At 40.3% G+C, this 13049-nt stretch overlaps 2 protein-coding genes across 4 annotated transcripts in view; both read right to left on the reverse strand.

Annotated features, from left to right (window-relative positions):
- eps15 (epidermal growth factor receptor pathway substrate 15) overlaps nucleotides 1–9307 on the reverse strand; it is a 28925-nt gene extending 19618 nt beyond the window's left edge. For all 3 annotated transcript variants that reach the window (XM_080735067.1, XM_080735066.1, XM_080735065.1), the window contains exons 1-10: nucleotides 9261–9307; nucleotides 5415–5456; nucleotides 3334–3423; nucleotides 3051–3098; nucleotides 2804–2899; nucleotides 2229–2291; nucleotides 1736–1861; nucleotides 1448–1507; nucleotides 963–1217; nucleotides 264–409 (exon numbers count right to left, since the gene is read on the reverse strand). In XM_080735067.1, coding sequence (XP_080591193.1) covers nucleotides 264–409; nucleotides 963–1217; nucleotides 1448–1507; nucleotides 1736–1861; nucleotides 2229–2291; nucleotides 2804–2899; nucleotides 3051–3098; nucleotides 3334–3423; nucleotides 5415–5456; nucleotides 9261–9287 — 953 coding nt within the window. In that variant the 5' untranslated portion in view covers nucleotides 9288–9307. The remainder of the gene's footprint in view (nucleotides 1–263; nucleotides 410–962; nucleotides 1218–1447; nucleotides 1508–1735; nucleotides 1862–2228; nucleotides 2292–2803; nucleotides 2900–3050; nucleotides 3099–3333; nucleotides 3424–5414; nucleotides 5457–9260) is intronic.
- A 988-nt stretch (nucleotides 9308–10295) lies between these two features.
- LOC308292771 (calreticulin-like) overlaps nucleotides 10296–13049 on the reverse strand; it is an 8165-nt gene continuing 5411 nt past the window's right edge. The window contains exon 9 of the mRNA XM_080735200.1: nucleotides 10296–11951. Within this exon, the coding sequence (XP_080591326.1) occupies nucleotides 11751–11951 (201 nt within the window). The 3' untranslated portion in view covers nucleotides 10296–11750. The remainder of the gene's footprint in view (nucleotides 11952–13049) is intronic.

Raw genomic sequence — 13049 nt, forward strand, 5'->3', positions numbered from 1 at the left:
TGAGGTCCGTGCAATATGTCATTGTTTGTGATCCAGCAAGACAATTGTATGGATTTTATTTTTGATTTATTGTGCAGTCCTTATATAATGAAACTTGACAACAAAAGTTGTGACATGGTGAACATGAATGGAAAAAGTCTAAAAACTGACATAGTTGTCAGTGGCAGGTAATGTCAAGGCCAGTGTCAAGGTGCCAGTGGCAGGCATTCAGCCTAAACTGCAGGCGGTGTAATTGAGGGGAAACATTTGCCATCTCTGCTTACCAGATGCGAGCTAGCGTGTTCGAGGGCAGGCCGGTCTTAAGAAAGATATCTCTGACCTCAGGTCCAGACACCAGACCATCCATGTCCCCATCTGTTTTGCTGAACAGTTCATCATATTTGGCTTTGTCTCCTGGAGACACCACCCACTTGATATGGGAGAGATGGTAAAGAGGAGCGATTAAACATTCCAACATACAGTACATATGAAACATACATATCGTCGTTGTCGGGTTAAAACCTTGTATGTCCAAAACCGTTCGTTTTGCATTTATCATTTTAAAAATGATTTAAACTAGTGAAAACAGCCGATCTACATGCACACAACGCCTCGCGGTGCGAGGCGTTGTGTGCTTGTAGATCTGCTGTTTTCACTACTTTTGTGCGACGGCCTTGTATGATGAAGCAGGGCTTTATTGGGAAAAAACATACACATTTGAAACTTGGAGATACGAGGTTTCCACCCGACAGTGACGATATGTTAAATTAAATAACACACACACACACACACACACACACACACACACACACACACACACACACACACACACACACACACACACACACACACACACACACACACACACACACACACACACACACACACACACACACACACACACACACACACAGACAGTACTTATAGTGGCATCTTTTAAAATATTTTAAAGACAGTAGGAGTAAAACAGTAGGGGTACTTACAGGGGCAGCTGCTGGTGTTGGGGCAGGAGCAGGAGCTGGAGGTGGAGCAGGAGAGGGGGCTGGTTTAGGGGGGTGGGGCATTGTCTTTGACCCAGCATGAGAGGAGCGACTGTCCTTGATGGAGGGTGGTGAGGGTAACAGGGGCATCACGGGAGGCACCGAGGGTTTTTTCCGCTTGGAGGGGGGGACCAGGGGAGGCGGGAGTGACATTGGCACAGGCTCTCCTTCTAAAGCCCTGTACACCAGATACATGGCCTGGATAGGGGTAAAACAATCACCAACGGATGTCTTTATGTTTTTGCATTCTCAACTAAGCATTTTCCATTGGAAATTGCCCAATTGCTATATAGCTTGAACAAACAACACAACACAATGTTTGACAGGTGAAATTGAGTTTATCTATCTATCTATCTATATATCCATATATATATATAATTGTTATTAAGTTGATTGTACTGGTTAAAAAAATAGTCTGAAAGGCTTACCACAGCAAACTCATCTCTGTCCAGCATTCCATCTCTGTCAAGGTCACACAGCTCCCACACCTGGGAACGAGCACGCACGCACGCACGCACACACACGTCATACAATGCCTGCAGAGTTGGCCCTGCTCTAAGTGGCCTGTCTGAAATAGCTCTGCAGCCTTTGCATTATTTTACAAAACTGAATTCCTTTTTTGTTACCGACTAATTAACACACATTTCATTTCAAATTGGCTGTGGTACTTTGTCCTGGGAGTTTATTTGCCTCCGTCATCAGTATGAATATCATACCCTGCCTAGGACATCCACAGGTAGCTTGGAGTTCAGCAGGACTGGTTTGACCTTGTCTCCTGTCAACATCCCTCCCACTGGAGCCAGACTGTCAAAAATGGCATCAAACTTCATCTTCTCTTCAGCCTGGAGAAAAACATGCAGGAAGAAAGAAAACGATTTACCAATAAACCTATTAACCCATTATCCATCTCATAATGCAGCTAGTTACTGCCAAAAACTAATGATCAAAAGGCAGTTGAGGCACATGATAAGGACTGATGTGAGGGCCGCGTAGCAATAACCATTCCCTTTTTCAAGTATTTGCTATTAAAATCATAACACTGCACAATATTCAGAAATATATATATATATATATATATATATATATATATATATATATATATATATATATATATATATATATATATATATATACCTGTATATATATACCTGTATATATATATATACTGTGATGTTGTGTGGATTCAGTGACCATTAGTGAAGGTCTCACCTTGACAACCCAGGGACTGTCACTGGCCCCAACCCCTTGCAACTGTGGGCTGCTTGTGTCATGCTGGAGATAAAGGGCATTCAATTCAGCACAGTAAAGACATTCAAACTACACATAATCACTCTGGGAGTGAGCCAAACAGTCATTTTCAGCTGCAATCCAAATTAAATATTAAAACATCGCATTAGCTTATGATTATGTTTTCATTTTAAATCTGTTTAATCATAGTAAAACAAAGACTATGACAAAAAGATCACTTTACTTTTACAGTTTGAGAGAGACTCAAAAATGGGGGGGGGGAGGGCTTTACATAGGTTTACAAGGGGCCAACACAGTAGGTTTGGGCCCAAAACATGAACAAGCAAAGTGGGCTTCGCCAATTAGCTCAACTCAAGGTCTTGCGCATTATGGGCCCATGACATCGTCAAACACATCGGCTTCAAACCCAGAAGGAGGGGAGTAGAAGGGTAGTACACGCTAGGTGAGCAAGTTTCATTAAGAGGAGTGGCAGAGGAATTTCAGTGCATTCTCCAGATAATATACAGTTCTATGGTAGCTGCGATGAGGTAACTCACAAACTTAGGTGGAGGAACAGCCACATTGAGGCTCTTGAGCGCCACCTCCAGGCCATTCTGAGCACAAGCCACCAAACGGAGAGCTATAAAGAATTGCTGAGGGAAATAGAATGAATAATGTGTGATGTAAGCCTCTGCATTACTAGCATAGATACCATTATAATTAAATAAACGCAAGTCTGACAATCGTAAAAAATGTAAATGTTAAAAAATATATGAGTTCACTAAGTACAGGATCTGCTGGTACCTGTTTGTTTAGGCACCCTTTCCGGTCAGAGTCTGCTAAATCCCAGATCTATAAAGGACATACACATGACATTTATTGTTTTACATTTTAGGAATAAAGACAGAATTGAGTGACATGAGTGTGCATTTGTATCTCAATAACATCACATGTAGAACAGATAAGGGAGAACATTTAAAATGAATACTGAAATAAAATGAGTCTTTTGTTTATTGGAAATGTGTTGTGAGGTGTTCTGCTAGTGTATATTTGCCATTGTACAGTAAACAGTATGTCTCATGCCTACCCTTCCCAGAACCAGGTCAGCCAGGCCAGATCTTTTCAGGAACAAGGCTGCATCAGCTGCTGCCACCCGCCCACTGCCAGTAGGATCAACCTGCACGCGCGCGCGCACACACACACACACACACACACACACACACACACACACACACACACACACACACACACACACACACACACACACACACACACACACACACACACACACACACACACACACACACACACACACACACACACACACACACACACACACACACACACACACGAGCTCATTCCACTTACGAAAGGGCAGTGACACAGATGTACTGACACAGACATTTCTGCTTCATGTTCACGAACTATTTTTCTATGAGTCGTCTGCCGCAGAATGAACTAATAATAGAGGAACATATCCATGTTCATATCACTTGCTGTAACTGCATTATCAGCTGTAAAACAGATGTATGTCAGTAACAGACAAGCAACTAAAGGGGAATGGGGGGGGTCATCTGATCTCAGAGACAGCTAAATCAATAATAATAATAATAAGTACCTAATCCCCCTACTATCAACTAGGTACTGTATCTAGGCAAACTGCAAAACTCTAGTCCTCATTCATCAGGCTCCCTGCTAGCTCTGCTGACAGGTTTGGCAGAGAGAGCCATCATTTATTCATGGAGAAGCCTCATTCATTGGCCACAGAGACTAATTTTGAAAGGAGGCAGAGGAAATTGCTACCACTCACAGCAAAGTGGATTTAATATATAACTAAAGCTATGCACAGTATGCACTATGCAGTGTTGAGTTGGGAAGGCACAGCAGATCAAATTTAGTCGCATTTAGGGTACAATTACTTGAATTTTCAAGTAATTATCATGAACTACTGCAAACAACCTCTATTATTGAGTACAAAAGAACGCCAATGTAAACAAGCCATTGTGTTTTCTTGGGTTGAAATCCTATTAGTAGACCTTGTATCTGAATAGGAAAAGCACAGGACAGTACAGTCATGTGCTTTTCCTATGCGAACTTCTAATAAAGTATTCAATCAATCAATTAATATATTACATAGTGATTTTGAGCGATTGTACGCACATCATCTTAAAGCACTATCAAAATGAAAAATTAATTAATTATGTATTTGTCTTTTTGTAGCTGAAAGCCGTAACTTTTATGTTCTAGCAGAGATTCAATCCCTGGTCCCCCACGCGACGCGAGCGCAATTTCTACTGTTGAGCTATAACGGAAAGGGTTAACTTTAAATTGTGCTTTTACCTTCATGCAATATCTCTCTCTTGTCAACCAGTGGTCCTACCCAACCACATGACATAGACTCTTTCTCAACAGACGAGCAAGGAGACCACCTCCAACCACTGCAGTTGTGTTAATTATATTGTATTGGTCAAAGTAAATTATTCACACAATGTGACCCTGGGTGTACAAACAGACGCGGGACAAAATTACATTGACTTTAATTAAAAACTTTTCCCAAATATGGAGATGACTGACATCATATACCACATGAGACTGACACAGTATGTCCATATATAGGCATTCCAAGATATGGGCTTAATATTGATGACATCATGGATCTCTATATATGGGCATAAATGGGCAAGGACAGAATGGTTAGCACCGCTCGAATAGGGACAAGGACTGACAGATACAGAGATATTTGCAAGTGTGACTCGCCTCAAGGCAACCACACTTGCAATTTCCAATTGCATCTTTCTAGTCTATATTACTGCAAGCTACTTTTTATTCTATTAATCAAAATAACTCAAAAATAGCACCGCTCACTTCACGCTGGGTGTGATCTTTCAGCAATATTTTGCATTTTAAGCACCTGGCTCAGCAAAAGTAAGTGTAACAAGTGTCAAGGCCACAGCAAAGGTAAATATTCTGCAATATTGGCTTATCTGTGAGAGAGGTAAAGTGATTTTCTTCCTACTCTCCTTGCATCTCATGCAGCTGTCTTATGTTTGAAAGATGGAAAATCCACTGCATGGATTATTCAGCCTTTATAATCACTAATATACACAGAATGGAGGTTAATGTGAATAAGAAAAAGAAATATTTGATGGAAAGGACATATTTGCTTACCTGCCGATAGTATTTGTCATAGACGGGATTTCCACTCGAGAGCTGTTGGTGTAGAGTAGGCACAAATTCAACATTAGACACAATTTTGAAAATGTTATGATGGCAACACTGCAATACTTGCACCTACAGTATGGGCTTGTTTACGCCTAGGTGTGAGAATAAAAGAATGCAGAATGACCATAAATCTTAGCCAAATACAAAACAAACCCCAGTCCATGAGCTGAATCTGTCAACAAGTGTTTGTTTGACTGCTGGCCAAACGTGTCATCCATTGTGCCAAGACTGCTGCCAGAAAATAAGGCTGATCCTTCACAGATGGAGGCAGGCAAACATGTTGACTCCAATCAATATGCTTATCCGCATTATTGTTTCTCATCTTCATGCTACTGTCAGTGACTAAACCTACACTTTGTCAATCATCAGTAAATATGAATACATTGACTGCTGCCTCTTTCACTGTGGAATGAGAGCTTACACTTCAGACCTAACCCTAATGTATAGTAAGACAACAAGTGAAGTCTGCAGACTAGTTTTTAACATCTTAGAGTTCACACAGCCTAAAACCAGGTCTAGCTAGGACAAAACAACTAAAGCAGACATGACAGCACCAGCCTCAGCATCTCAACTAAAGTAATGATTATGACATTATTAAAATAGATGCATGCCTTGGCAATTGACTTCTATATGTCATGGCAACATTATTCTGTGGCCTAATCTACGTGTGTGTGTGTGTGTGTGTGTGTGTGTGTGTGTGTGTGTGTGTGTGTGACAATACTATACAGTGGATTCTAGAGTTATGGAACGGTTCTCCCGATTTCTGAGAAAAGAATGTAATAGCTTAGTCTGGACTTCCTGACATAAAGCCACCACCAGCTACCAGCTAAATTATAGTTAGGAACCAAATGGACCCTTAATGGGTATGCAACTTCCTGACTGTGAGCACAATGGTGGGGGCGCGGGTGGGTGTGAGATGTAAGGGAGCGCTCTTTTCGGTGGAGACGACGGAGGCGCAAGCGGACTTGATCCACCGCGACTCGCCGACTGAGCTAAAGCAAGTGAGTCGAAGGCCGCTTGAGCTGACTCATCATCACTGTCCGAGTGAACACAGCGGAGGGCTCCCTACCTCCGGTTCAACTCAGACCCGTTGGGAAACGAAAGGTCGCCTCACAGAGCAAGGACAGGGCGTATCTCTGACAGAGATGTCATTTCCTCTTTTTTTTTTTACTCATTTCCTTTTCTCATTCATTTGGACAAGAAGAGAACAACATTTCAGTCTTCACAGAAGCTACCAGGAATACTCTTTTCTGCTGTGCTTTCACAAAGGTTTGAAGAAAAAGAAGAAGAAGAAACCTACTGTATGTGTATTTTTAAACATCTTGGCAAAGTCAATCAATGGGTAAATGGTTTCTATCGGAAGGGTTATCCTCAACAAAAAAGTATCTCCATCTCCACAAAACCCACAAAATTCAGCCTTCAGTGTCAAAGAAAACAACTAAGCCAAAGATCTTCTTAGATTTCAAATTATTAAAGATCTAGATAACTCTGCAGCCACAGAAGGAGAGGAGGACTGTAAGGATAACAAAACCTACACCCTGTCTTGTCGCATGGCAGTTATGTCAATAGCTGATTCATAACCTGATCACTATTCACACACACACTTATCTTTCTCTGGCCCACACCACTTTTTTCTGTGGCACACTATTGTGTGCCTGGAACTGTTGGCGACCACAACACTGTGGTCATTGTACTGGTGACACTTTAATAGCGCTGCACTGGGGGGAAAAAAATAAAAATCCCTCAATCATTCTCTAGCATTCTATACAAACTGCAGCAGATATACTCCGTATGCAGGCCGGGCTGACAGGCCAGTCTGGTTTTCTCTAGAATATTCTACTATCCACTGGTTACAATTGAAACAATGTCACATTAGCTCCAAGAAAGCCAGGTTAAGTGATTTTTACGAATTCATCCTTTATAGGAAACAGAAAGACACAAATGTGTCAATGACATGTCACTCACACTCACTTTTTCCCCCCAGATTTTTCCCAGTGTACTATTATACAGGAAGAATGCATGACTCATGGGTAGCCTATTACTTATTAGCCTATTGTATATTTGCACTACTGTATGCACGATGGATAATATCACATAGATTTGTCTTCATGAAGGCCTCATTGCTTGGATGAGTAGTGGAATAGCTCAGTATGAAACTCTCAGGACTGGACACAATGTATAATCAATGGATTTTTATAAATGTTTAACCAACAATACTGCGTCCCAACTAATGACATAAACGTAAGGCTTTTACTTCACATAGACTTTCTGTGTCTGCTAATGATAGAAACACTCATCTCCAACAGTTCTTGTCTGCCTTTGGCTTTTTAGGCTATAACCCTGACCCTGGGTCAGGTGCAGGTATGTGGTTCTAACAAGTCTACTAGACCTTCCAAATAAATGTTTTAAAGACCTTTTGTAGTGTGTGTGTGTGTCCACAGATAGATTATAACAGTAGAATAACACTGTGTGTGACAGCTCAAGTGGAATCTTCATTACACATTACTTCATTATTATTAGACTTTCTATAACTTTGATCAAAACACCAGCAGTTCTACTGTATTCTATAAAAGGCAAACATTTATAGATCTTAAGACTAACGGATTTCCAAAGGTCATGAGCAACACTTTACAACAATCAGTGAGTGAAGACAGGCGGTGCAATTCTACTAGAAAACCAATAATCAATAGCCCACCAAGCCAGTGGTTCTCAAACTATTTCATGTCAAGGACCCCCAAATTGACAATTATTAGCCCGCAGACCCCCATTTGAAAAGATATGCTGGCTCTAGCAGTAATTCCCAATCATTTTCATTTCAAGGACAGTTTTACATGCATTAGGCTTGTTACCATTTAATGGTATTTCTATCTCTGAAACCCCAATTTATATTGTAAAATCGATGTTAATTTACTCTGTCTGGGTAGGGTATGTAACTCAGAGTAACATACCAATAAGGGTCCATTTGGTTCCTAACTATCATTTAGCTGGGGACCCCCTGGAATTCCCTTGGGGTCCCCGGACCCCACTTTGAGAACCACTGACTTTGCCCACCAAGCAAGCCAAGAAAGTAGTAGGAAGATGTATCAGCGACAGACAGCAAAGGTAATACGTTTGTTATAACATTTGTTGTATCTGTATTCTGTGGTAATGAGCATTTACCTTTAGCTTTAGCCAAGCAGTGTTTGACAGCAGAACAACACAACACAACACAACACAACACAACACAACACATGGGGGACCTGGTAAACAAGACTACGCAAGCCTTTTGATACGCTGAAGCAGTATCATACATTCATACAATGGCCTCTAAACCTGCTAACGTTGGCTTGCTTGGCATTGGTTTGATAGAGAAACTCTAAAAGCTGCCCCTGTGCCCCATGGTTGTGTTGTGTGTACACACAACACTAGCATTTATGGCTAACAAGCTAGGTAGCTAGCTACGCCCTTAAATAACGGCTAATTTAGACTTCGTCGCTCGACAAAAATGAAGCGTTTCGAACAGAAACAGTGACGACGTGACGCTCTTCGACACTTTATTTCAGTTGGAGACATGTCGTTAATGTCAATGTAGGGTCGCACGAAGAAGCCTACATTTAACGCAGTCTCCAAAGAGATTAACACAGAAACTTTTCCCAGTCACAACAGCAGACAGACAACTTCCAAAACAGTGACAAACACCTAACAGAACGGCCTTTCCCCCGCTCCAAATTAACTTCAAATCTTTAGGAACAACAGACAGGCGACAGAGAGACATTTCTGATATTTAGATTTGAGTTGAAAAGACAATGTTACCTGAGTAAGAGACAGAGTGGCAGCCATAACGTTAGTGTTGTTTCTGTTCCCCCCACTGCTCTAACATCACATTGCGCTCAATGCGCTGCTGTGACAGACACATAGGGGGCGCTGCAAAACACAAATAAAAACCCCGGCACTGGAATCCAAGAGGACTTTGATTGATTTATTGATTTATTCGAGGTTTGCATAGGAAAAGATACAGTTTCATGGCGAGTTTGGCGACAGTACAAGGTCCCCAACTAATAGGATACGCCCAAGAAAGCACGTGGCTTATTTAAAATAGAGATCCTTAGTTTATTTAACTCTCATGAGTGGTGGAAAAAGTACTCAAATTGTTTACTAAAAGTATCAACAATGCAATGTCAGAAATACTCTGTTGAAGTCCAGTATTCAAAATGTACTTGAATAAAAGTACTTAAATATTGGAATCAAAATGTATGCTACTTAAAGTATCAAAAGTGAAATTACTCATTAGGCAAAATGTCCAATTTCAAGTTTTCAAATTGAAAATAAGAGATCTACAGGCTCACAATGCCTGGTGAGCTTGTAGATCGGCTATTTTCAAATGGCCGAAATGTATTAATGTAATGTTTGTAATAATAATAAAAATCTACAAAGTAGCCTAACTAGTAACTAAAGTTTTCAAATCATTATAACGTAGTAAAAGTACAATATCTGCCTCTGAGATGTGGTGGAGTAGAAGTAAAAGGTTTGGAAATATTCCAGTAAAGTACAAATACCTAAAAAAAGAAAAGTACAGTACTTAATTACTTTACACTACTGGGTCTCATCGTCCATAAATCATATGGTATTTGACATAAAAATTACCAAACACACATAGATGTTTATTTCTATGTATTTATTTATTTTCATTTGGACCTCCATTGGCTGCCACTAAAGCAGCAACCAAGTTACTCTTCCTTCCTGTGACCAACAGTGTTTTTAGTTTGCAAAGCAAATGAAACCTGCCTTGCTACCCCCTTTACACACACACACGCACGCACGCACGCATGCACACACGCGCACACACACACAGCTTTTGTAACATTCAGTCATACATGGCCACTTTTTGTGTAGTGAGATTCATTTATTTGAGCTACCTTTCATAAAACTCACATTCTACTGACCCTTGATTGAAAAGATATACAGCAAGCTACAATTAATAAATTAATCAATGGGGTGATTACAAAATGTAAGTCAGACAAACAAAATATTATTCTTACTTTAAGAATAACCCAATATAATGGACTCAAAGGTAAAATGCTAGTAGATTTCTTGTTGTTTCTGGTTGCATTTATTGAACAGAGTGCCTCTTTTTTTTTTACACAACAAAATTAAAATGTCCTCAATGTTCCTTCACTAACATTAGTAATAAAAATGTCTTTACAAAAGGGCCAGGTGTTTGGGGACACACAGGTTAAGGGTATCCCTGTTGGAATTGTCAAATGAGAGTATTTGTGTATTTTCACATACTAGCACAATTTGAAAATGGATACAAAAAAGATTTCCTGATACTCAAATGTTGCACATAAAGAAAATGTATGGTCCATAGACACAAAACTATTTGCATTGAGGAACTATACAGCACAAAACTAAGAGATTCCATCTCACAACCATACTGTGAATCCATCTTATGGGTAACAGCAGATCATCGCATGTACAGGTTGTCTTTGATAAACCATAAACCATCACCAGGCTATTTCCACAGACAATTCAATCCAAAATCTATCCACCTGTTTCCACGAGAATTTACTGTAGCATTATCTGCGGGACACTTCCAGTTAACAGCAGACATACAAGCTCACGTCGCGTCGCAGATGCAGCCGTTATGAGCTTGTAGATCAAACTCGGCTGCGGCGCCGGAAGTTGCTGCACACCTTCTGCGCAATGCACGATGGGACGTTGGAAAGTTGTGGATATAGTGTCTGAGGAAAGCCTAGATCGGTGTCTTGAGTCAGAGTGACAATGTTAAAAAATCAAAAAATGGCATACAGTACATTAATCACAAAACATGAGGTAAAAAAACAAACATGAGGTAAACAAAATATTTTCATGGAATGAGCTAGGGCCACAACCCAAAACAACTTTCAATGTAATAAAGATGACAACATACTTCATAAAGGTTAATCTGAACAGATCACAAATGCCAGGTTATTGTTTCAGTTGCATATTAACAGCAGAACAGTTGTATGGGTATAATTTAATAGTTTCCATTCCATTTTGACATCATCCTCCTTCACAAACTCATGGTTTTAATAACAATAACAGCACATGAAAACGTAGCAAAACAAACATATTCTTTTAATCAATAGATTTTTTTACCCCATGTCCTTATCCTGTAAACAAAACAAAATACCCCCCCCCCCCCCCCAATCATGAGGGGAATGTCCAACCAAGTCTAGTCAGCTCAGTCTTTAGCCATTTTCCAATGGCTCATGGACAAACGGGCAAACTGTTTTTATTTCATAGTAAGTTCCCGTTAGGAGTTTATAACTCATCCTTGAGTTTAGAGTCCAAGTCATCTTCTTCCTCTTCCTCCTGCTCTTCTTCATCATCCTCTTCCTCCTCTTCATCCTTCTCCTCTTCTTCCTCCTCATTCGTCTCCTCTTTTCTGTTGTTGTTCTCGTCTTCCTCACGCTTCTTTCTGTCTTCCTCCTCCTGGGCATCCTTCATCTTCTTCTCTGGATCCTGGAAAGACGGCGAATGAAAACAAATAAGTGACCTGACCATAGAAAGACATAACGCTCAAAGCCATTTTAAGCAGGTCCAAGTTCTAATCTAAATAAAAGGAGGTTAAGCTACATCACAGTACTCTCTTCTTCACCAGCCAAATTAGCTTTGAAATTAAGCAGTGCATTTCCAGTGTTAAAGCTGACCTTTTTTGTGAATAAAATGTATTATGTTAATATGTTATTATCCCTGGCCCTTGTTGCTCCCTCATTATCTCCCTGCTCTTCTAATAAGACATTTAGATCCTGAGTCTTGTTTGATGCAACCTAGTTACGAGTAGTACTGCCTGCAGGGCAGGTCCAAATTATGTTTCCCCCCTGAGTAAGGAGGCATGCAGGCTCTATTAGCTAAATGGAAAATGTTTGCACTTGCGCAATGACTTGAGTTCAAATCCAAGGTGGAACAGGAAAATAACAGAGTGCAGCTTTAAGTACTAGTTATTACAGGCCTGCTTAGTACTGTTTTCTTAGTCCCGCTCCTGTTGGATTTCTGACCATTCCAGAAATGGTTTCTTTTCCGACTGCACAGTTCATTCTTGACCACCCACAGCAACATTTTACAAATCTTCCATTAAGACCAAAATAAAACATAAAATACAAACAGAAACACAGAATGAGAGAGACAGAGACAGAAAGAGAGAGAGAGACGGTCCAGCACCATGGACAGCGACGGTGGGCTGGGGTTAGGCTACCGTTCAGTAGATTACTCTATGCATACCTGTCAGTGACAACATTTCAAAACTAGAGAAACTGTTCCTACGAAACAGTGTAAAAAAAATGTTTTAAAAAGAAATAAAATAGAAATAAAAAATCGTAATTAAATAAATTGTCGGTTACGTTTGAACATTGTGTAACCTTTTAAATGGAAACGGTCACTAATAAATGATCCTTGTAGATGAGTTTCTGTAAGACATAATACATCTGCTAAACATAGCTCATGATGATATCTTATATTATCGATATGAGGTGCTAGTCCTTCTGTGTTATGATGGATTATGGTTACACCTCAATTACACCTCATTGGCTAAGGGCCTTTCTACTGTCTGCGGCGGAAAAT

The sequence above is a fragment of the Nannobrachium achirus genome (genome assembly GCF_963921795.1).
Source record: "Nannobrachium achirus genome assembly, chromosome: 1".
NCBI classification, from domain to species: Eukaryota; Metazoa; Chordata; class Actinopteri; order Myctophiformes; family Myctophidae; genus Nannobrachium; species Nannobrachium achirus.